The 24,366-nt window shown below is 41.5% G+C and overlaps 1 protein-coding gene and 1 long non-coding RNA gene across 3 annotated transcripts; both read left to right on the top strand.

Annotated features, from left to right (window-relative positions):
• The first annotated feature begins 13,714 nt into the window (after positions 1-13,714).
• On the top strand, positions 13,715-15,746 carry LOC133890997 (uncharacterized). 2 transcript variants are annotated; one of them, XR_009904130.1, is made up of 2 exons: positions 13,715-14,147; positions 15,459-15,746. It is a non-coding gene; the product is annotated as an uncharacterized LOC133890997 (long non-coding RNA). The 2 variants fall into 2 exon arrangements; XR_009904131.1 differs by having other exon boundaries at positions 15,446-15,746.
• A 2,577-nt stretch (positions 15,747-18,323) lies between these two features.
• On the top strand, positions 18,324-23,517 carry LOC133890690 (probable E3 ubiquitin-protein ligase XBOS34). Its single transcript, XM_062331184.1, has 9 exons — positions 18,324-18,795; positions 18,903-19,017; positions 19,613-19,693; positions 19,786-19,874; positions 19,970-20,061; positions 20,177-20,258; positions 21,089-21,191; positions 22,091-22,176; positions 22,456-23,517. Exons 1-9 carry the CDS (start codon positions 18,694-18,696, stop codon positions 23,230-23,232), a joined length of 1,527 nt encoding a protein of 508 aa, XP_062187168.1. The 5' UTR covers positions 18,324-18,693; the 3' UTR covers positions 23,233-23,517.
• The last annotated feature ends 849 nt before the right edge of the window (positions 23,518-24,366 follow it).

The following is a 24,366-nucleotide window of genomic DNA, read 5'->3' as shown; positions in this document are numbered from 1 at the left end:
AAGTTTTGAGCGTTTTGTGACAAGGATCATGGATTGACTTTATATCGAACCTCGTGTTCATACTTTATCCATGGAGTCATAAAGTTGCGGGTTTCTCTTGTGTTTATCCATAGAGTCAAGGGTGATCCTAGCTACACACATGAAGATCAAGCAAGGCATGGGATGAAGGTTGACGAAGATGGTGTGTTGATAAAGTCAAGCGAAAGGGATGCCGGTGCAAGTGACAATGTGGCATGAGAGATCAGGAGCGGGAGAGATTTGCCAGTGGTCAAAATTGCAAGCTGGAAAACATGCGTCAACATCGGTATGCTTGCTTGAGGGCAAGTCAAGCAGGGACAAGTCACACTTTGAGAAGCGTGCGAGGCAGTTTCGCGGTTTGGCCTCAAAACCATAGAAGAATGGAGTGCATGTGGCATCATTGCAAAGCTAGCATCAAGGCAAAGCTAAGTCATGAAGGTGTCACGGTCGTTCGATGGACAGAGCAAAATTCGGACTAAAATACCCCTGTGGTAGGTGGGAGACTATTGTTAGCAAGGGGTAATTTGGGGATAATGATGCTTAAGGGTTAAGCAACCCCTCTAGGCCTATAAATAGAAGGGGTTGGCTGGTGGTAACCCTTGAGCCAGCTATTTGAGATCCAAGAGATAGGCTTTAGGGGAGAGAAGAGGATAGGCTTAGCCTTGTAATAGGTTAGAGCTTTTAGAGAGGAAAAACTTCTTGTAATCCGCCTAAAATTGGGCTGAACTTTGAGATTGATGAAGTGCAAGTTTCTCCATTCACTTGTGCTCATCTCCTTCTAGTCTCCTTCTTTTGGCTCCGCGTTTCCTTGCGAGTTTGTCTTTTGGCTTGTGATTTTTGTTTCTCCTTTTGAGCTGAAATTTTTAGCACCATGTGAGGTTAATCTTTTTGTTTCTAGAGGCATAAAATGTGCATACAATAGTACAAATTTGGGTATTGCATTCCCTTGCCTCTAAGTCATCAACTTTGAGATCTTTCTTGCCCGATGCCCATCTTTTAGTCTTCTTTGTAAAGTTTTGAGCTTTTTGTGACAAGGATCATGGATTGACTTTACATCTAACCTCGTGTTCATACTTCATCCATAGAGTCACAAAGTTGTGGGTTTCTCTTATGTTTCTCTTGTTTTTCTTCCGCTTTTTTTTTTTTGAGAAGCGTTGGGTGATCAAGTAGGAGAAGGTCATCAAGTTTCACAAAAAAATTTGTGAGGCGCCTATTCACTCCCCTCCCTCCTCTAGTTGTCGTGTTTGGTCCTACAATTGGTATCAGTGCCGGTTAGATTACTAGTTGACCTTAACCAGTTTTGTGATCTGTAGGCAACATGGAGAGACATGAAAAAATTCCTTTCTTTGATGGGTGTGATTTTTCGTATTGGAAGATACGTATGGAGGCTTATCTTCTAAGCCAAGAAAGTGCTATATGGGAGATTGTGGACTCCCGGTATGAGTTTCCTGTCGCTCGCACCACTCAGGTCCACATTGAACAATATGAGTCCAGCAACAAGGCTCGCAATATATTGTTCACTAGCCTAAGTAGGAACAAATTTGATAGGGTGCAGCACCTTCGTACTGCCTGGGAGATCTGGACTACTCTGAGTGTCTTTCATGAGGGCACTAATCAGATTAAGGCCAGACGCCAAAGCACATACAACCAAGAATATCAAATATTTGTGCAAGGCTCTAGAGAATCTTTGGATGCGATGTTTGCTCACTTTGATGGCATCATTAGCAATCTTCGCTCTATTGGTGATTTTCCATATTCTGACTATGAGCGAGTGATCAAACTTCTCTATGCTCTTGACCTTAGCATATGGGAGGTGAAGATCTCGAGCATTAAAGAGTCAGCAAGTTACGACATGTTAACTTGTGATGAACTCTTCAGCAAGCTCAAGTCCACCGAGATTGCCAAGGCATCTCGTCTAGGCCTAGGAAACCACCTGTCCCAAAACATGGCGTTGATTTCGGACACTAGTGGTGGCAATCAGGTTGGAGCTAGCCTTTCTTGTGCTAACATTTCATTTGGTGGTTTTGCTTTGTCTTCCTTGATCCCTATCACTGAGGAGCTAGTGGATACTTTGGATGATGAGGATCTTGCTCTCATTGTGAAAAAGTTCACTCGCTTCTACAACAACAGGAGAGACTGGAGGAGGGATAGTTCCCATGCTTACTTTGAGTGTGGTGATATCACCCACTTCAAAGCGGACTACCCCAAGCTCAAGAAGAGGGAAGATAGCGACCACGACTACAACAAGTACAAGAAGAAGGACAATAAGCCCTTCTTCAAGAAGAACTACGATAAGAAGGCGACCAAAGTGGCTTCTAGGGTGATCGTGGCGGCTCTCAGCGACATCGACACTTCTTTAAGTGAGGAGGAGAGCTCAGAAGAGGAGGAGCAGCCCATGAAGAATAAGAAAAAGGCTAAGGACTTCACCGGCCTCTGCTTCATAGCGGACGACAACGACAGCGACCCCGAGCTTGATCCCTCTGAGGTACCACTCACCTATGACTAGCTTTCAGTTCAGGTTGATACCTTGAATGATGCGCTCATTAGCTAGGATATATTGCTTAAGAAAGCGGTTCGTGTGGTTAAGTAACTCAAGTCTAGGCTAGAATATTCTTTTTCTGAGCTTGAGTTGCTTAGGACTAGGGCCAAGGTTGAGGATGAGTGTGAGAGTTGCTTGGTGGTCATGACTGTTCCGTTGAAGTTCGGATACTCCGGTATGGTCCGAAGTATCCGGTCTAGTCCGGAGTCTCCGGCCTAACAGGGATTTTCAGAATAAATGTGAACTAAAGATAACATCTAGAGTCTAAGAATTACACTAGGTCTACTAGATATCACAAAGCTAGAATAACACTTAATACTAGCAAGATTGTCACTAAAGCAATTTAAATGACAAGTTACCAAATTCACACGATAAAGTAAATTGCGCAAATAAGAACACGTGAATTTATCCCGGAGTTCGGCCACCTCACAAAAAAGTGCCTACGTCTCCGTTGAGGAGCTCACAAAGAGCCGGGTCTTCTCCAACCCTATCCTCTTCTAGCGACCACCAAAATCAAGCTAGAAATTCTTACTCAATATGAAGATGCTTACAAACTTCCCGAGGCACACCACAAGTTTTGGGTGCTCTTCGGGCGACTCCTTTCCTTCTAGAAGCCCAAAGCTTCAAGAGAGATGATTGCAGTAGATGCTCGATGAAGAACTCAATGCTCAAGTGGCTTGAACCCTCTCCAAACACACACTCTCAAATTTATGCAAACTTTGCTCTAAAGGTGATCGGAGGGGCTTTGAATGCTCTTAAAGTGCTCAAGAGGTCTCAAGTTTACCAGCCACAGCAAGCTCTAAATGCTATGGAGAGAGGGGGCATTTATAGCACTCTCTTACAGACTAGCCATTACTGTTTTTGTCAGAGCTTACCGGAGTATCCGGTGTACACCGGAGTCTCCGGTCCTAAATCCAAAAACGGCGTCAGAACGGTCACCGAACGTGTCAGAACTAGCCGTTACAGTTCTGTTTAATTACCGGAGTCTCCGGTCCTGACAGACTTTCCAAAAAGATTAAGTCCGGAGACTAGCCGGACCCTCCGGCATCTCCAGATACCGGAGTATCCGGTGAACACCGGAGACTCCGGTCTTTCTTTTCTTTTATCAAAAAGATTAAATGCAAACCGAAAGTCTCTGCCGGAGTCTACCTCGGAGACTCCGGCTGAACACTGAACATTTTACCGGAGTATCCGGTGTACACCGGAGACTCCGGCCTTTTTCAAAAAGAATAAACCGTAACCGAGACTCTCTGCCGGAGGCTTCCTCGGAGACTCCGGCCGAACACTGAGTACCGGAGTATCCGGTGAACACCGGAGACTCCGGACTCAGTGAAGATTTTCAGAAAGAATTTTGTGTCCATGAGTGAATGTGTCTCTCAACTGGGTGGTTCTAAAGGATCTCTTGAGCATTGAGACACTAACCAAGCAAACAAATCCATCCTTCTAAAAATATGTCTATCCTAGACTCTATTTCAAAAATAAAAGGAATGTAAACCCTATCTAGTACCCTTCGTTGATTCTTCATTTGTTTCGGCGGGCGTCAAACATCATTTAACTTCACAACTAATGCTTAAACCTGTTTAACACTCGAAAAGCATGTTAGTTCTTTAATCGTTTTGTCATCAATAAGCCAAAACCCACTTAGGGGGCCTAGATGCACTTTCAAACTTGCCGAGCTTCAGAATGTGCATGCTCAAGTCGCCAGTCGGCTTGAGACTACCAAGAAGAAGCTCCTCGAGGAGGAGTCTAGACCTACTCTCTTAGGCGCTTGCAAGAATTGCCCTTTGCTCTCAAAGGATGTTGATATGAAAGCCAAGCGCATAAAAGAGTTAGAGTCTAGATTGGAGAGTGCTGAGAGTTCTAAGAAAGTGCAGCCTAACTGCCCCACCTGTATTATCCTTAAGGACAAACTCAGCTAGGTTAAGGGCAAGTTGAGAAGCTTTTGGCCGAAAATGAGTATCTCTTTTCTCTTGTAGAGAAGTGCTCAGAAGGTAAGGGCAAGTTGGATTTGATCTTGGCTAAGACCAAAATGTGTGCTGATAAGGCGGGTTGGGTTCTTGGGTTGGGTTTTGAGAGGGTTGCTTATTCTAGGGTTGGGAAGACTATTTTTACCACACCTACTACCCTAAAAGCTGAAAAGTCCAAAATCAATACTCCTCTACAGCCCACCAAGAAGAAACTCACACCACAATCTATCAAAAAGAAATCCATTCCACCACAAAGAGAGCTCCACAGCCAAAGATGAGAGCCCATGCGAGTGAGCCTAGAGTGACCAGCAGTCATGCTTCTGAGAGAGTCTACCACTGCACCTACTGCCAGAGGGAGGGTCACCTAGTTGGGTTTTGCTTTCACCGTAGGAGGGATGAGCGGCGTGAGTGGAAGTGGAGCAACCGGGACATGTACCGCCCTTCTGTTGGTGTACATGAGCTTTTTTCTCGCTCCTACCCACGAGATTCTAGTGCTCTTTAGTTCCCTTCTAGAGGTGTTGCCTAGCGTGGATCTTACCGTGACTCATATGGTTTTAGATCACGTGTAAGAGGCTTTGATTCGTAGCACTTTGGCAGACCATGCTTTTCTCGTCGTAGTTCTCGCCCCCAACATGCTAGTGTTGACTTGCATACCCCGGCTTTTACCTCTACTCCTTAAGTGTCTCAGTGCTGGATTCCCAAGAAGTTTCTTACTTACCACAGCACTGAGTACTCGAGCTTGTCTTATTTAATATAGGTGGTAGGCGGAGGCCTGGAGAACAAGTGGCTAATTGACTCCGGTTGTTCGCGCCATTTGACCAGAGATGCATTATGGTTCTCCAGTCTTACCCCGACGATGTGACATGAGTACATCACATTCGGGGACAATCGAAAAGGCAGGGTGAAAGCCAAAGGTACGGTAAGGGTGAATGAGAGTTTTACTCTCAAAGATGTGGCTTTTGGTGGAGTATCTGGGATTCAATCTTCTCTCTGTAACTCAGTTGTTGGATGAGGACTTGGAAGTGCGTTTCAAACGCGATACTTCTTGAGTTCTTGATTCTTCTAGCACTTTGATTTGCAAGATTTCAAGAGTAGGGAGAGTTTTTGGAGTAGATTTTTCTGAGTCTCTTGATTTTTCTTGTTGTTTGATTGCTCAACCTTCTTCTGAGCTTTGGATGTGGTATAGGAGACTAGGATATATGAGCTTTGATTGCTTACTCATTTGAGTGCCCTAGGCTTGATCCGAGGATTGCCCAAGCTCAAGTTTGAGAAGAACATTGTTTGTGCTCCTTATCGGCATGGCAAGATCGTTGCCGCTCCTCACCCACCAGTTAAACTGGTGATGACTGAACAACCGGGATAACTTCTTCATATGAAAATTGTTGGTCCATCCCGAGTTCATTCGGCCGGTGGGGAGTGGTATGTACTTGTCATTGTTGATGATTTCTCTTGCTATTCTTGGGTCCTCTTTCCACGGCTGCACAATCCTAGGTTGACCCCCTCATGTCCCCCTATAAATATACGATAGCCGTCATAGTTTTGGCTTAGGTTTAGCTTAGATTATTCTATTTAGACAGTTTCACCGTTTATCGGTTTGTTGAACCCTAAACTCGGGTACTTCATTGGTAATTAGTAATATTCAAATTACATCTACCTACTCTTGCTTCTATTCTTGATTGCTTCCAGAAAAAGCCTTCTTGGCGAGGTCAATCGCGTCTTGGCATGGTTGATAACCACGGAGTACTGGTGTAGTGGTTGCGAGGGTTCTCGGTCTGTTCTATTTGGAGCCTTTGGATCATCAACGTCGAAACTCCATCAATCGACTTATCATATTACCATCAGAAAATCAGGCAAACACGCAAAAAGTGGTATCAGAGCTAGGTTGCCTATTAGGTACTCTCAGTTATCCCCTTTGTTTAGTTTTGTTCCATTACCTAGAGTCCAGAAAAATTGCCCCACAAAATAATATTTAGATCATAGTTTTTCCGCTGTCCAAACCACTTTGAGCTTTTCACAATTTTGTTTTCAGTTTTCATGCTGTTGAGTTTGAGTCCATCATTGGTGTCTTTGTTGCTGGTCGAGTCATCATGTTCTAGTTTCTAGTGTCGAGTCTTTGTTATCTTAGTCGTCGTGTATCTCAATTTGCCCTTGTCTGCTTTAGTTAAGATTGTGTCACAGGTCGTGTCGACCACTAGTCAAGTTCGACCATCAACTTGGGTTCAACTACTAGTCGTGTTCGACTACCTACTTCACTTCGACCACTAGTCGGGTTCAACCATCAACTCAGGTTCAACCACTAGTTGTGTTCGATCACCTACTCGAATTCGACCATCTACTCGGGTTCAACCACTAGTCGCTTTAACCATCTACTCGAGTTCAACCACTAGTCGAGTCGACCATCTACTCGGATTCGACCACTAGTCACTCCAACCACCCACTCGGGGTTTCGACCAGGTACTCCGACCACCCACTCGGGTCTGACCACCTAGTCGCTGTGACCACCTAGTTGGATTCGCCCACCTTCTCGGATCCGACCACTTAGTTAGAGTCACACACCTTCTCAGATCCGACCACCATAGCCGAAACAGAGGTAGCCAAAGTTCAGAGAGAGAGAGAGAGAGAAAAGTTTGTGACCCATAGACCTCTTTCGACTTAGAAAAGTCAGTAGAAGAGTTTTGAGTTTGTGTCACGCAAAAAAAAAGGAAGCAAGAAGCAAAGAGTGCCAAAAAAAGAAAGCAAAGAGTACAAAAAGAGAGAATTAAAAAAAGAGAATCAGTTTGCATTGCGAATTTTGTTCCATTATGCATGTGTCTGATATAGTCTTTGGCTTGCTTGAGCTAGTTCTAGGAACGTGATCGGGCCAGCAACTATGACGAGTATTGTGGACTTTTATTCACCTTTGCTAATCTGATTTCATTAATTGCTATTCTTTGCTACTAAATATTGCCTGTCCTCTGCACCTTCTCTTCATCAGAACTGTATCTTCCCTTGCAACTCGCACTCGATAAGATATCATGAACCAACCACCGGTTGTGCCAATTGCGGTGATTGGTAAGAACACTTGCAAGAGCGTGGTAAGACGCCTGAGAGTGTGTAACTCCACCTCCACTACCTAGTAGTCAATAGGGATAATTATCTTTCGTTGTTTTCTATCTTCGACTAACCATGGCAGGAGAAGCATCAGATGCGAAAGAGTGTGTTTTGAGGGAAGAATTCACAATGTTGTTAGATGAACATTGACAAACTATTAATGATGACATCGACAAGAAGCTTGAGGGAACCAATACAGCATCGCAATGACTTAATGAAAGCATTGAATCCTTAATACATGCTTTGATCGATTGGTTAATCTACCATCAAACAATGGTTGAGTGGATCCTCATGGTGCAGCCTATGAACAAGAGAAGTCCGTCGCGGATGATGAAATTTTGAGACAATAATGTGACGTCTTTGATGAATGACAAAGGAACCGATTAAACTTCAACCGTCAAGGTATAAGAGGTAATAATTTTCAGCAACATAACCTATGTGTTAATGATGATCCATTTGCTAAGGTTAAGTTTACCATACCATCTTTTGCGGGTGCTTATGATACTGAAAAGTATTTAGATTGGGAGATGACGATTGAATAGAAATTTAATGTTCATTTAGTTCCTAAAGGGCATAGAGTTAGACAAGCCCCTAGTGAATTTAAAGAATTTGCAATTATCTAGTGGAATAGAGTATGCATCAATGGATTAGCGCCTACCACATGAAATGCTTTAAAGGTTGCTATACGTAATAGATTTGTTCCATCCTCTTTTAAACGTGATTTGTGTAAGAAATTACAGCGCTTAAACCAAGGTGATAGATCCGTAGAAGAATATTACCAGGAGCTACAAATTAGTATGTTGCGTTGTAATATTATTGAGGATGAAGCATGGACGGACCCACCATGATGCATGGGTATTCAATTGAATACCCAACTTTTTTGCAAAAAAATTAAGTATATAAGTACCTATACTACGTATATATATTTTTGCTGCTTCAATCCATCAGACCACTCAGCAAATCGTGAGCCCAAGCTACTATCCATCCTCCACTCGACCTATTAACTGAAAGGAAAAACCGCAAAAAAACCCCAAAAGTCACTTGAATTTTGACTTTCCCTCCCAAAAGTTGTTTTGATGCAAAAAAAAATTCCCAAAAATTTGATTTTGTTGCAAAAAACCCCCTAAAAATTCAAAAAAAAAAATCTCAGAACAAAATTCTAAAAAAAACTAGAGACAATTCTAAGACCTTCTGTGAAATGTTTTTTCAAAAATAATATCCTTTGCATCATATTTCATGGAGAGGAAGTTTGAAAAAAAAAGAAAAATTTGCAGCTCATTTATTAACTCATGTTATTTTAACTTTGTCATGTCTACCATTATTTTTCCTACACAAATAATTATTTCAGTAAACTAATAAAAGTGGTTTCACTAATTTTAGGGTATTATGGATTAGTTATGAATTAATCTATCTGCAACACATTTACTCAATCCTGCACATTACAATAACTATTTCAAGATTTCATGTATTTTTACAAGATAGAGGATCATGTAAGAAGACTAAAAAATTTTGTTTCATAATTTTTGGATTAGTAAATAATTAACTATGCATTTAACTCGAATTAATAAAAGAGTTGCACGTTTTTCTTTTTTTTAAACTTACTCTCCATGTAATATGATGCAAAGGATATTATTTTTTATAACAAATTTCACAAAAGATCTTATAATTGTCTCTAGTTTTTTTTAGAATTTTTTGTGATTTTTTTAAAAAATTTTAAATTTTTGGGCGTGTTTTTGCAACAAAATCAAACATTTGGGGGGTTTTTTTTTTTGCAACAAAACAATTTTTGGAGGGGAAAGTTAAAATTCAAGTGACTTTTGGAGGGGTTTTTGTATTTTTCCCTAACTAAAAAGAGCCCACATAGCAACAAACATCAGGAGCTTATGATCTCTATGTTGTGACTACCCAGTTCGGCAATCAGCAGTTGAGCGTGAATTTTTTGTACAAGTTAAGTATAGTGACATCATTAAACGCTTTCAAGCCATAAAGGAACACAAAGTTAAATTGTAATTTTCTTTAAATGCTTTGTATTTTATTTTAATTAGTTGAAACTTCTATACTATGAACAATTTATACTTTAAAATTTACGCTACTATAGACTTCTCGTATTTTAGATTGAATATTTTTTTTAATACTGAATACCCAATCGTCAAATCCTGGGTCCGCCACTGGGATGAAGAGGTTGCAATGGCACGCTTTTATGGAGGGTTAAGGCATAAAATTCAGAACATATTTGATTACAAAGAATACAATAATGTTCCTAGATTGTTCCAACTGCATGTCTGGCAGGAAAAGAATTGCAGGGACGGCAATAGAGGCCAAGGAGCAATTTTGGAAGCACGACCACTTCAAAATCAACATTGAGACAAGTCAAAATAGCCCCATGTTCAGCTACACGGTCTGCTGCTCCCTTCTCGAGTAGGGCGCGTTCAGCAATACCCTCGACACCGTCACACGCTTCCGAGGTAAGTAAATCCGTAAGTGTGCAGGGTTCAACCAAGAGCTCTTCTTCGGTAGCTTCTATAGGCCGATCCACCGGGATTGTATGCCACCGATGCAAGGGAATGGGTCACGTCATGATGGATTGCCCAAGTCAGCGAGCGTACATTGTAATAGAAGATGGTGGATATGTAAGTGCTAGTGATATTGAAGATGAATATGCACTTGCAGCTAACCATGCAGGCGATGAGGATGAACATGAGACGGATATCGACAATGAGGAAGAATTGAGTGCAGCTGCTACGGAGAATTATAGGACACTCATTGCAGCGAGTGTTAAGTACTCAAATGAAGCAAGCGGAACAACTACAACGCCACAATTTATTTCAGATGTTCCTCATAGTCAAGGATTATCGTGTTCGAGTCATTATTGATGGAGGAAGCTGCAATAACTTGGTAAGTTCAGATATGATCAAAAAGCTTGCCTTGCCGATAAGAAACCATCCTCACCCGTATCATATCCAATGGTTCAACAACAGTGGTAAGTTGAAGGTAACGCAAACAGTTAGGGTGTATTTTTCTATTGGTTCATACCATGATTGTGCTGATTTCGATGTAGTACCCATGCAAGCATATTCACTTTTGTTAGAACGACCATGGGATTTGATACTGATGCAACACATCATGGTAGAAGTAATAAGTACACCCTTATGCATAAAGGAAAGAAAATAACTTTTCTGCGTTTACCCCTGCTGAAATTATGAAATGTGAACAAGAGATAGCTAAAAATAAGATAAAAGAGTTTGAGAATGAATCTAAAAATCAGCAAGTAGCGGAAAAAGTTTTTCCACCTAAAAAGGAGAAAGCAACAACTTCTAAATCCGATGGAATTAGACTGAAAGGGTGTGTTATGCTTGCTACTAAATCTGATCTTGCTGAAATTTTTGCTAATAAGCTGCCATGCTATGCTTTGATATGCAAAGAAGCCTTAGTTTCACTCGAGAATATATCTAGCTCTTTGCCTCCTGCTGTTGCTAACCTTTTGCAGGAGTTTTTAGATGTATTTCTAGCTGAAGTTCCTCCGAGATTACCACCAATTCGAGGGATATAACATCAAATTGATTTGATTCCAGGAACAACTTTGCCAAATCGTGCTGCATATAGGACCAACCAGGAAGAGACTAAGGAAATTCAGTGACAAGTCCAAGACCTTTTGGATCGCGTGTACGTATGAGAAAGTCTTAGCCTTTGTGTTGTTCCTGTTCTTCTGGTTCCTAAGAAAGACGGTAGTTGAAAAATGTGTGTTGATGGTAGAGCTATTAACAACATTACTATAAGATATCGTCACCCTATCCCTAGGTTAGATGATATGCTTGATGAGTTGAGTGGTTCTATAATTTTCACTAAAATTGACTTGTGAAGTGCAAATTAGGATGAAACTTGGAGATGAATGGAAAACTACGTTTAAAACTAAGTTTGGCTTGTATGAGTGGTTAGTAATGTCTTTTGGGTTAACCAATGCACCTAGTATTTTCATGCGATTGATGAACGAAATTTTATGTTCTTTCATTGGAAGATTTATGGTGATACAATTTGATGATATCTTGATTTATAGCCAGTCACATGAGTCACACTTTGATCATCTATGTGTTGTTTTTAATGCTTTGAGAGATGCACGTTTATTCGGTAACCTCAAAAAGTGCATCTTTTGCACGGATCAAGTCTCTTTTCTTGGCTATGTTGTTACTCTATAGGGAATAGAAGTGGATGAAGCAAAAATTGAAGCCATAAAGAGCTAGCCAACCCCTAATATTGTTACTCAAGTGAAAAGCTTTCATGGTCTTGCGGGTTTCTATCGGCGCTTTGTGCAGGATTTCAGGCAATATGACTCCACGGATAGAATATGAACCATAGGTTCCATTCAAAACCATTTCATATGTCTTTGTGCCTAAAAGCTCGCAACTTTCAAGATAGACGAAACAGAGACAAGGTCATCGGGTAAGTAAACTCTCCAAGACGATGGTCTAGAGGTAAGAAAATTTAAGATACAATCACATATACATGTGTATGTGAATATATATCTCTAGCATCAAGAAAAACAACTTCCCAAAGAATTTTAGCTCAAAAAAGAAAAACAAAAATCAACAACAAAACACCAAGAACTTGCAAACTTGCAAGGGAACCAATAGAAGGAAACTAGAAGGAGAGGAATTCAAGCATATGCAAAAACTTAAACTTCATTACTCAAAGTGGTCAGCCCTATTTTAGATGGATTACAAAGATTTATATCTCAAAACTCTCACATATTACATAGGCTAAGCACTCCTCTCCCTTTCCTCTAAAACCCTAGTACAAGGCTCTCATATGGATGGCTCAAGGGAGAGCTTCCCGACCAGCCATGCCCCTCTATTTATGACTTAGGAAACTTGACCTCTAACTTTCCTTGACTGTTTCCAAAATATTTTTCTCTTATAGTACACTCCTACCTACTACTAAGGGTATTTTGGTTTATTTTCTCCTCCATTCATCAGATGACCGTAGCGCCTTCACAACTTAGCTTCGTTTCGACGCAAGCTTTGTGATGATGCCACATAGACCTCCAGTCCTCCTACGGTTTTGAGGTCAAACTGCAAAACCCTAGCATGCTTCTCAAAGTGTGACTAGCCACCACTAGCTTCCGCCTGAAACAAGCGCTCCGATGATAACACGTGTCCTCCGTTTTGCGATCTTGACTGCCGGCAAGTCTCTCCCTCTTCCAATCCCTCGGATCATCTTGTCACTTGCATCGGCATCTCATTCGCTTGACTTTGTCAACATACCGCCTTCATCAACCTTCATCTCTTATCTTGCTTGACCTCCATGTGTACCGCTAGGACCATCCTTGACTAAGTCCGACCTCCTTGATCGTCCGGCACCAAGCATCCCGCTTAGCCTTGGTCACCCTCGTCGACCGTCAAGTTGCATCGATCACCAGTGCAACACCAGATCATCCGGTGAGTACAACTCCACTGCAACCCGGTTTGCATTCCTCTCTGAAAAAATTAGTCCAGTGATCATAAAATTCCAACACCGGATAATCCAGTGAACACCTCAACATTGCCTCAGAACTGAAAGGCTCTCGTGATACTCTCCGGTGTTCACACACCCATTACCAAACCATCCGGTGAGTACATCATCACTAAAACTTAGTTTTTCAACCTCTCTGAAAATTTTTGTCAAGTGAAGCCTCCGGTGATCACTCGTGCGCACACCGGATCATCCGGTGAGGCTACCGTACCAGACTTTCACATTTACACGCTTCTTTGAAAAAATTAGTCTGGTACTCACTTTCACCCACACCAGACCTTCTGGTGAATGAATTTTTCTCTACCTCTATACTGAAAAGTTTCGGTGCTCACATCTAACACACACTGAATTATCCGGTGAGGTCAAAAACTCTCACACCGGTCTATCCGATAAGTGTAAACTTTATATACCGAGACAACAATATAAACTCTAATTTTTCTAACTTTGGTTTGATAAAATCATCATTACAATATATAACTATACATATACTTAAAAAAAAAACCCACACAATATCAATCACTCGTCACATCTCAAAGTCACAATGGGCCTCTACCTGTTCGATTGGTGGGAGCACTGCCTATTCAGTATCCTTCCATTGGTCTTGATCCAATTCAATTTGTGACCACTTTCTTTTCATATCTCGTCATTATTTTGCTCAAATCATCATCGCCACGGTTTTTGTTAGATCCGCGTTTGGTTTAGGGTATTTCTATTCCAACGAGACTTAGGTTTGTGCAGGGTACTAGTCCAATTCGTTCTTGAGAGGGGGAAACCCCATCTTTGAATCGGCCAGAAATTGATTGATTTTTTTGGCATTACTAGAATTTCTTCCAATTGACTGGGCGTGGTTATTGTTTGGTGAATCGCATCAAGTAATACTGAATTTTGTTTGCTACATCCTCTGATGTCACTTGTTTGGCGAGGACTTGGAATGTTCTCCCCTTAACCTGAGTAGACATATTGGTGCTGATCTTGCCCTGGTTCATCTGCTTCAACGGCTCGCGCTTTGCTACCGACGTCTTCGAGAGGTATCCATTGCAACCTCTAACCCGGAATGTTCCACTCCATTTTTAATAGACCTGTAATGATCAGATTTTAGTTCAGCTGCGGATCTCGAAGGTCCCTAATTGAAAAGGGGGATAAGAAACCGCCGAGTCGCCGACCCTGATAAGTTGGAAATTTCCGATCAGTGCACTCATATAGTGTATTAAGATGTCGGAAACTTTCTGTTTCTGTTATCTGGGCATCTATTAGCTGTGTTTCGAATATGTTAGGCCATCTTTTGCAACGGCAGTTCTATTGGGAAAATTGTTCCTAGTTTTGTTGATTAAATCAGCACAAAAACAGTGGACATCCTACTTTAGATTCTAATTGATGAGTTAGGCGTGCCGTGAAAAGGAAGAGAGACAGTCCGAAAAGAAAAGAAGGAACAAAAAAAGGTTAAAGAAAATAATCACTGGTTAGAACTGAACAGACTCTAACCAGGCATGTTTGGGTACTCTTATCGTGCCCAAGAAGAGTATAATTCAGTTATGAAGTCAGATAAAGTTCTTAGATTGATGGCACAATTCCAACGGCACCCTGTTGCAATGCTTGCTTGTTGAAACATGAATTGATTTTATTCTAGCTTCCAGGAATGTAGATTTCTATTTCTTGCAGGTCACTTTAATAATTGATTTTGAATGTTAAGGATGGGTTCTTTAGTACAGTGGTGTTAGTTGGGAAACAAGTTAGTATTTTGTTACATGTAACTACCCTTCATTCTATCCTTATTTGTATTTTTGTCAAGCACAAGATGGTGAACTAATTGTATACAGCCTGGACTTGTCGAATATTGTGCCCTTGCATATAACTGGGGTGTTGAATTGACCACACATACAAGTTCAGCCTTCAGAGTTTTCAGTCATGGACATCTTCAAGCTATGCTTCGGTTGGACAGTTATTCCAATCGTAGCAAATTTATAAACTACTAGCATTTTCTCGCTTGCTGCTCATATCCGATAAAACAAACTGCTAATATTTCATCTACTTCATTTTTGTCAACAACTCATCATTCCTTTGAAGAAAAATCCATGTCACTACTACCATCATCTACTTTGCATTATAGGTTTGTCAAGTTTCAATTTTTGTGCCAATGTTAGTTTTCTGCATCTTAAGTAGCTGGTTGGTAGTAGTTAAAAATCCATCCACCCATCTCACTGTGGGTCATTCTGTTGCTTTTCAGTCATTTGGTTCAAACTTCTTTTCTGATCGTACAAGGAATTCCTAAACATGTAGTTATTTGAGTTCATATATGCTAATGACCTCTGTATTCCTAACTGCTAAGGAACCTCTTTCAGCCATGTGAAGGCGCGGATTATGGAAGGCGGAAACTATGGCTTGGGAATTGGCATGCCCTCCTCCTAAGCCTGCAGTGACAAACACAGAAGCAACGAAATCTGCTCGTTCAGAAATCTGAATGTGGTTCCGTGTTGAAAATAGTTCCAATATGTAAGACGCTTAAAGTTATGATTGTTTTTTGTTCTTGTACTGTATGTAGTCATAGATCTGATCGTACGATATCACATTCTGAGTTTCTGTAAAATCATTTTCTCAGTGTAAAATATATCAACCCTCACCTCTTCTCATCCTTTACTGCCCTAGCCAGCAGAAAATTGTTCAAAAGTTTTATGTGCATTGATACCAAGATTCAGTGTTACCTTCCGAGACATTTCGCAATGAGGAGACGGAAATACAACTTGTTTGGTGTGTATATGCGGGTTATGCTTTTGTTCCATGTTAGTTTGATGTAATAATCACCTTATACATACACCTGAGACTCGTAATTGTAAATATGTTTGTCTAATTATGACATGGGAATATACTGTCTACAGCAACACCTGCTACCCGCTATCTAGGCTCTGTTTGGCCGAGCTCAGGCTCCATCTTTTAAGCTCTAAAGAAAAGCTTCTGAAGAAACTGGTTTCGAAGAAGCCAGAGCCTCAAAACAGAAGCTTCTCTCCCGTAGTTCATTTTGTACTGCAGGGAAGCCGGGCATCTCTGAAGCCATGGTTCGGAGACCAAAGTGTTTGAACTTATTTTTAAGCTTCTTGTGAAGATGCAAGCTTCAGAGTTAGAACCATGACGTGCAGTGATTCTATTTTCTTCACCCTAAACATAGTTTCTTGTGAGATTGTAAGGGTTTGTTGAAGTAGCTGTGCCACCCATTTGTATGACCAGCTTCATTCGGAAGAAAGAAAAACCATACTTGTACTTGTAGCGCGTTGAAAACTTGATGTTTTTTTTTAACGGTGAAACTTGAAATTTCAATCGGACAATTATAAGGAAAGTACCTTATACATGTTAATCAATTCTATCATCTCTCAGACGTTGTGTAAGTGTGTATATATGGTGATATGAGTATATGCACGTGTCTACGGGTCATTGTGTTTTTAAAATAATTCTGCTTATCAGTTAGTCAAAAGTCATAGTTTCTAGAAACGATTAGTCATCACATCTCACGCTTTATATGTCCTACTCTGTCTAAGGATGGTAATTTTTCCTGTGGAGGTGGGAATCCGCTCCGAACGGGCAGGGATAGGACCATTTTTCCCCGCGGCCTCACGGGGCTCACGGGACAAGGCCTCTGAGTCCATGTCAAGGTGGGGTTATGATAGAAATTTTCCTGTGGGGCTCCATAGGCCCCAAATCCCCGGCGCACCTATCAGAGCGGAGCGTGGCGGCCTCGTCCCCACTCGCCATGGTGCGAGCAAGGAGGCGGTGCTCGGCCTTCATCTAGGCAATGCACGTGACCTCGGCTTTCGCCTCGGAGGGCACGGAGTGCGACAACCTCATCCCCGGTCGACGTGGCGCACGCGAGGAGGCGGTGCTTGGCCTCCATCCAAGTGGCACAGTGTCCTTGTTGCGGCACACACGTAGCTGGCGGAGCTAGTTCTCATCGGCACGTAGAAGGCCGCAGCCCGTAGTCGTCTCCCCCGCAGATGAGGATCCCCTGACGTTGCGTGTCGTTGCTAATGTGTGGGATTGGACCCATGTGTCAGCGACGAAGTTACCGTGACATCGACGTCAGGGGATCCGGATCCCTCCCTACGGGGCTCACCAAAGTTTGAGGATCCAACAAGGCTAGAGACAGGAGCATTTGTTGCCTATTTTATATTTTAAGATTATAATGAGGCTCTGAGTTTAGAGTTACGGTGGAGACAGAGGGCACCACCACACCCCTTAGCCATCCCTAGTCCTGCCCATGGTTCGAAAATTCGTCGGTAACCGACCAAAATGCGCGATAACCGGGCATCTCGGTCCGGTTCGGTTTTAGAAACCGAACGGTAACCGAATTTGAATTAAAAAAATTCAAAAAAATAAAAGAAATTCAAAGAAATTCAAAAAAGTCCTAAAAAACTAGACATAATTCTAAGACCTTACGTGAAAAAAAATTCAAAAATAATATAGTTTGCATCATATGCTATAGGGAGGAAGTTTGAAAAAAATGAAAAGAGTTGAAGCGTGTGGCTCAGTTATTAACTCATGTTAAGAAAAAACTTAATATGCAAACACATATTTGTTTAGAACGTATCTTAAGAGGATCTTTAAAATTGATTTCACTTTATTTAGAGTTTAATTAATTTCTCTATGATTTTTACAAGTTCAAAAGTACAAAGTGAATACGTTAAGAAACAATACTGTAATTAAATTTCTCATATCTACTATTATTTTTTCTACGTAAATCATAGTATAATTAAACTAATAAAAGTGGTTTCACTAATTTTTAAGGTGTGATAGGTCAGTTATGAATTAATCTAGTCGCAACACATTTACACAATCTTGTATGTTACAATAACTAATTCATAACTTTATGTATTTTTAAAAGACATAGGATCATGTAAGAAGACTAACAAAATTAGTTTCATGATTTTTGGATTAGCAAAGAGTAAACTATGCATTTAACTTGGTTTAATAAATACATTTTCTCACAGAAAAATTTGAACTTTTTATGAGTATAAATACTTTTATCATGTAGATCATATTACAAGGAAATTAACAAAATTTGTTTCACTTGATTTGAAGCTTGGATAAATTAGTTATTGATTTTATAAGATTGATATAATATTTAGGTTTTTTTATTTCACTAAAAATTAAAAAATCACTCTATAAACAAAAAAACCAAATAATTACCGATAAAACTGACGGTTACTTCTGCCTCGCAATCCCAAATTCCAAATCCTTCGCCACCAAGGAAAAAGAGCTGTCAACTTCGCCTTCAATTTCCCCAGCGATTCCCCAAACCACCGCGCATTAAAATTCCCGCACGAAATCCCACATCCGCACCCCAATCCAACCCCCACCTCCCTGGCAACCAACTACCCGTCGGTCTCCTCCCGCGGCGGGGATCTCCGGGTTCCTGAGCCTGAATCGCCGCCGCCCCGGAGACCCCACGGATCCCGCGCGCGCGCAGAAACCCCCTGTCAGTTGAGTCGCCAAAAATCCGATTTCGGGGCGTGTTGATCGAGTGGATTGCTCTCCTCCTCCTCCTCCTCCTCGTCGTGCTCCAGTTTAGGGGGTGTTTGGTGAATCCGGATGGGACTGCAGCAGTCCAAAGGGGAGCTGCTGTACCAGCAGGTCAACTACGGCAACGTCGATGGGATTCGCACCCTCCGGGCGCAGGGCGCGGACCTTGAGGTCAGGATACAAGTTTACTCCGCTTCTAACCTTCTTCAGAGTGGCACTTGTTTTGTGGTTGGGAATTGCTTGAGTTATTGTTGGTGGTGCCAAATGTTTGCTTGCAGTGGATTGACAAGGAAGGGAAGACACCCCTGATGGTCGCCTGCATGCGGCCTGATCTCCTGAATGTGGCCAAGGCGCTGATTGAATTGGGAGCGAATGTGAATGCGTACCGGCCTGGTATGGATGGGTGTTGTTCTCATGTCTTATTCTTGCACTCAGGTTTACACTTCCTTTGATTACCGCTGCTATTCCTTTGATACAGGAAGGGGAATTGTACATATTTAGTGGGCTGGGTAGGAAATCCTTACTTCTGGTTTGGTTCTAGGAAATTAGCTGAAGTTAATTTATTGGGCTCACTCAAGCACAACTGCACAAATCTAAATTTGATATGATTGTGGGTGAAAATTTATACATATGTTGGAAATGAAGTAGCACCTTAAAGGTAGTAGAACTGGAACTCCTCAGTTACATAGGCCACCAGGCTTAATTGGGGTTAACTGAAAGAAGGCTTAGCTTTGCGTTCCATTTAGATTGCCTTGAGTATTGGATGTTCTGCGAAATCAAATCAAGAAAGATGTAACGTCACGGTAATACAGTAGTGATACACATCTTTCCAACTCTACTTGAATGAAATATTACCATTTGATGTGATCCTTCCAAGTTGCTGACAACATTATTTGGGGCCATTAGAGTCATCCCTGGACACATGCTTAATTGAAGAGGTTACTATTTTTGTTATTACGTTTCTAATCCTTCCCTTTTCCCTTGGCAGGATCACATTGTGGGACTGCATTGCACCATGCTGCCAAGAAAGGACTCGAGCAGACTGTCCATTTGCTTCTCTCACATAGGGGTATATGATGAACTATATATGAAATGCTTCATTCCTCTCTCGTGAATCGTGATAGTCCTGTCTTAAATACATCTATTGCTATATTCTTGCAGCTAATCCTTTTATAACAAATGATGATTGTAACACTGCACTTGAATTGGCAAGAGAAAAGGGCCATGTGAACGTTGTACGGGCCATAGAGGTATATATTTTCTTTAGTGTTCTATTTTGTGTTATAATACATATGGAAACTTATTCATTTTAATTGTTTGCTATTTGTTATTTAATTATTTTTAGGGACGTATTTCTCTTTTTGGTGGATGGATGAGGGAGAATTATGCTCCTGCTTTTCTGGATGCCATTGCCCCACAGTTCATGACAAGAAAGATGTACTATTTTCTTTAACCCTATTGACATTACTTTTATAGTTCACGATGCACATAGATGTGAGAATCGTTACACGGTATGTTTTTTGAGTACCTAATCCGTACTTTTTGTTCCCAGTTGGGCTGTGGTTTTACCCCGCGAAGTGAGGACTCCAACCAGGCCTCTCAAGTTAGAGTTAGCTATATATCCTGAATTACAGGTAATGATAGGAACTAAAAGTTTGATTCAGTTCTACTTTGTTTTGCTCTTATGAAGCTACCGTGTATAGTTGTGGATTATGTTGATGTATCTCTTACACATTGAACTCCTACTCTATTTTGCAATTAATTCTTTTTAACATGGGATAGTAATGGCAGTACTGACCTCTCTTGCCTTTCAAGTGTGTGCTTCCCCCCATGTCGAGTTCTGTAGTAATAAGTAGAACTTGTCACAAGATTTGAAATTTGTGTATAGTTGCTGCTACATACTCATGTAATTCTTTTTTGGATGAAACTGCACTGATACTACCTGTGCTTCTGCTATCCCCCCCCCCCCCCTTTTGCAACTTCACACTTGTAATTGAAGAGTAAATTGCCCTCTGGTGCTTTTGGTTATTTCATGTGACCTGAAATTTACTCACTGCTTCACTGCTCCCCAAATTTAGGTAATATACCTGTGTAAGAGTTGGATAAAACAGCAGCCATTGGGTTTTTGAAAATGAAAAGGGATAAATACCTGGACCATTTTAAGCAAGCTCACACATGTGTGCTTTCTCTTCTTTTCTCCCCGCCGAACTAAGTTGACAACTTTAAAGTATAAGTTGGAATCTGGGGAGGAAATAAAGCACAGGTGCTGCCAGTTCCTGTTATTACAGTGCAATTATTACCTTGTTGGGTTTTTTAGAGTAGTGCTTCGCGTACTTCAGCAATCAGCAGTAAACACTGTGCTTCCTTTGTTGCATTCGCTATTCTTTTCTTGCACAATTTTGATGGCTATGTGCTATCAAAATGATTATTGTTTGTGACATTTCTTTTCTTAATGAACATGCAGGCTTCTAAACCACGTGCTGTAATCAAACTATGGAAATCTCAAATTGAGGAACCAAAACTTAATCAGGCTGACCCTTCCATTATCATTTTTGACAAAGGAACAAGTATGTACAATATATATATTTTTTTATGATATTGGCTACATTCTGTGTCAATATGATTTCTATTGTAGTGCAATACATCATGCTCATCTCTGGTGTAAAATATAATTTGCTTATTTTGTTAAAAAAAGAAATGCCTTGTGTTTCTGAAGGTTCAATGTTGCCAACTCATTCTTCCACTTCACTGGCTCTTGTTCAAGGGCAAATGGTTTGTATTTGGTTCATTACAACTAGAGTTTTGATCAGAGACATGTTCTGTGTCATTAACTCATGATAGTGTATAACTTCTTCCTACAGAAGAGCATACAGCATGAATTGTTACACCCATGCACATATACGCATGTATGCATGGTCATTCCTTTTACTTTGCTAAGGGGGAAGTTGGTTGTCTTAGTCGTCCTTAAGGCTCCACTGAGGTCATGGATAAAATCTCAGAAAAATCCACAATAACATGCCTATCATGCAATGTGTAGGACTAGTGCCGTGTCCGTTAGCCACAGGGCCATCGTGCCATGACAGCTAGACTAGCAACCTTTGGCCCACACGAGCGGTCGGCTGGCTGCCATGACACTTACTATCATTTGTTGCAAATGAAACAAATTTAATCAACAGATTCTCAGCCACTTGTTCTTTTGTTAGACTATTCAATTTTTTAAGAAGAAAGAAACATGAAATGTGAAAATGATGATGAGGGAAAATTGTGGTTTGTAACTGTATAACATAAAAAGGATTTTTATTACTGTGCTTATTGGAGATCAAAATGCATCGAGCAAATTCTCTTTATGAACCTGTATCAGGGGCCATAAAGCATGCTGCAAGAAAGTTAGGTTGCAGAATTATACCAGGGAAAGTTATTGCCTAGCCATTCCTTTTCTTATTTTTGACTGAAATTTTCTGCACAGAAAGTCGATACAAGATCTTACCGGCTTATGAAGGTGACAAACAGCAGCTTCAATGGTTTTACAGTGCATGTTGCGGCATAGCACAGGTAAGTTCATGAAATGTTTTTCTCGCTCATTTGGTTACTCTTGGTATATCCTTAATGACATCTGAACAGTAAGTTTTCTTTTTTCTTAACTAAATTCGGTTAGAAGAAGACATGTTCTTGAACAATATTTGCTTATATATAGATCTCTAAATAACTACAATAGTAGTGATGCGAAGTTGAGGTCTAATGTTTCAATGAACTATAGTTGCTGAATTTTAAAACTTTTAGCTTCATTCAGAAAACAATAATATAATTATCTAAACATCACCTTCTTTTTAGGTTGTCAACACGGTTCCAGTACCACTGACAAATCACCCATTGCCAAATCCATTACCTGCAAATTCATCTTTGGCACATTCAGAACTATCCGCACCCAGCAAGGAGGATGTTGACTTAGCGATGGCTATCAATGCCTCCATTCAATCAGCTATAGCAGAGGGAGTGCCCAATGTTCAGCCAAATGCATCAACCCCCAACAACAATGGCTGGGGTAACCCTCCAAGCAACTCTCTCAATGGATGGGCTCCACCGGTTACTCCTGCACCATCAAAGATGAGTGGGCAAGCCTGGGTTGATGCTCCAAGCAGCAGTACTTACAATGGATGGGACATGCCCGGAACAAGCTCTAACCAAAGTTCATCGGAACCAGACAAAAGCCAAACCAACCCTCCAATTGTGATTCCGCAGGAGACACTTCTGGCTCTTCCAACCCCAACCGCGCCTCCATTTGCTGAAGAAACCTTCTACAATGGTCCTGTTCAGTATCCATCCGTAGATTCCACGCCTGTCAATGTAACCATGCTGGCTACCACCGAAGGTGGTGTAGCGGCAACACCTGCAGAACCTGGAGAAAACGAAGCTAATGTGGACGGGAGCGGTAGCACTCCATCTGGCACTTGTGTTATTTGTTTGGATGCCCCTGTGGAAGGCGCCTGCATTCCGTGCGGTCACATGGCTGGCTGCATGTCCTGTTTGAAGGATATAGAGTCCAAGAAATGGGGATGCCCTATCTGCCGTGCCAAGATTAACCAGGTTATCCGCCTGTATGCTGTTTGAGGAGTAGAAACAGCGGGCTTGGAAAGTTGGTACTGGATGGTTCTCATGACAAGTTTTGACGGGAACATCTGTATCCAAAAATTATGCAGTTCTGTGATTGTGCAGTTCACTGCACTGTAAATTATGAATTTTGTGTGATGGGAATTACTTGGGCTATTATACGGCAAGCGTCTTATGTATATATGTGTTTTAAGACATTTCTGTTGTAATTGCAGCCACGGAATTTGAAACAAAATATTATTTGCTCCGTGCTGAAATCAAGAAGGCCGTGTGGAGCTTTTTCAAGATTGTGCTGATGCTAGTCATACCATAATCGAAAATTTTTGGACATTGTCAACGCAGTGGTTTAAGATTGTGCTGATGCTTGTCATACTATGATCAAGAAGGCCGTTTTATGTATGTATGTGTTTTAAGACTGTGGAAGACGTTGCGGAGGTCCGGCGTGCCGCGGCCACCCTCACCATTACCGCGGACCCACTTGACAGCCGCCATCTCGCCTGTGCGGTTGTCACGCACCTTGAACACAACGCCGTAGGTGCCCTCACCGTACACCTTGAGCTTCTCGTAGTCATAGATGCTCCAACACGTGACTCGCGCTCGCTTCTTGCTGGCCGCCGCGGCGCATGTGCCGTCGTCAGGTGCCGGGCACTTGCGGGTCACCCCAACTGTTGCGATGAGCTCAGCTTGCGTCGAGGCAGTCGAGTAGGGAAGAGGCGGCAGGGAGAAAGGATTTCTTGGAAGGAAGAATGGATCGGTGCTCGGCAACGGGGGCATGGTCTCATGAGATTTATAGAATACGGTTTTGAGTCCGAAATCCAGTTCGTGGACGGAATGATTGAGAAATGGAAGGTTAGTTTGACAAGAAGTCGAAGGTGAGTCAAGTCGTGGTCCAGCTAATGAAATCGGATGGCAGGAAATCAAGCGTACCTATCTCTTCATGCGATCCAACCGTTCATAAAAAAGGGGTTAATTTCATCGTTGACGACAAATTGGGACACTACTACAGAAAACCCTTTCATTGCTAGTTCCAAAACCCCTTTCACTGCTGGTTTTAGAGTCGGCAGTAGGCAATGAGCAGTGATAGTCGAGTTCTATCAGTACCGGCTTGGTGGACCGGCAGTGAAGGTGGTTATC

Source organism: Phragmites australis, chromosome 14 (genome assembly GCF_958298935.1).
Source record: "Phragmites australis chromosome 14, lpPhrAust1.1, whole genome shotgun sequence".
NCBI lineage: Eukaryota > Viridiplantae > Streptophyta > Magnoliopsida > Poales > Poaceae > Phragmites > Phragmites australis.
Note: the sequence above shows the minus strand (reverse complement) of the source record. Positions and strands in the feature narration are given on the sequence as shown.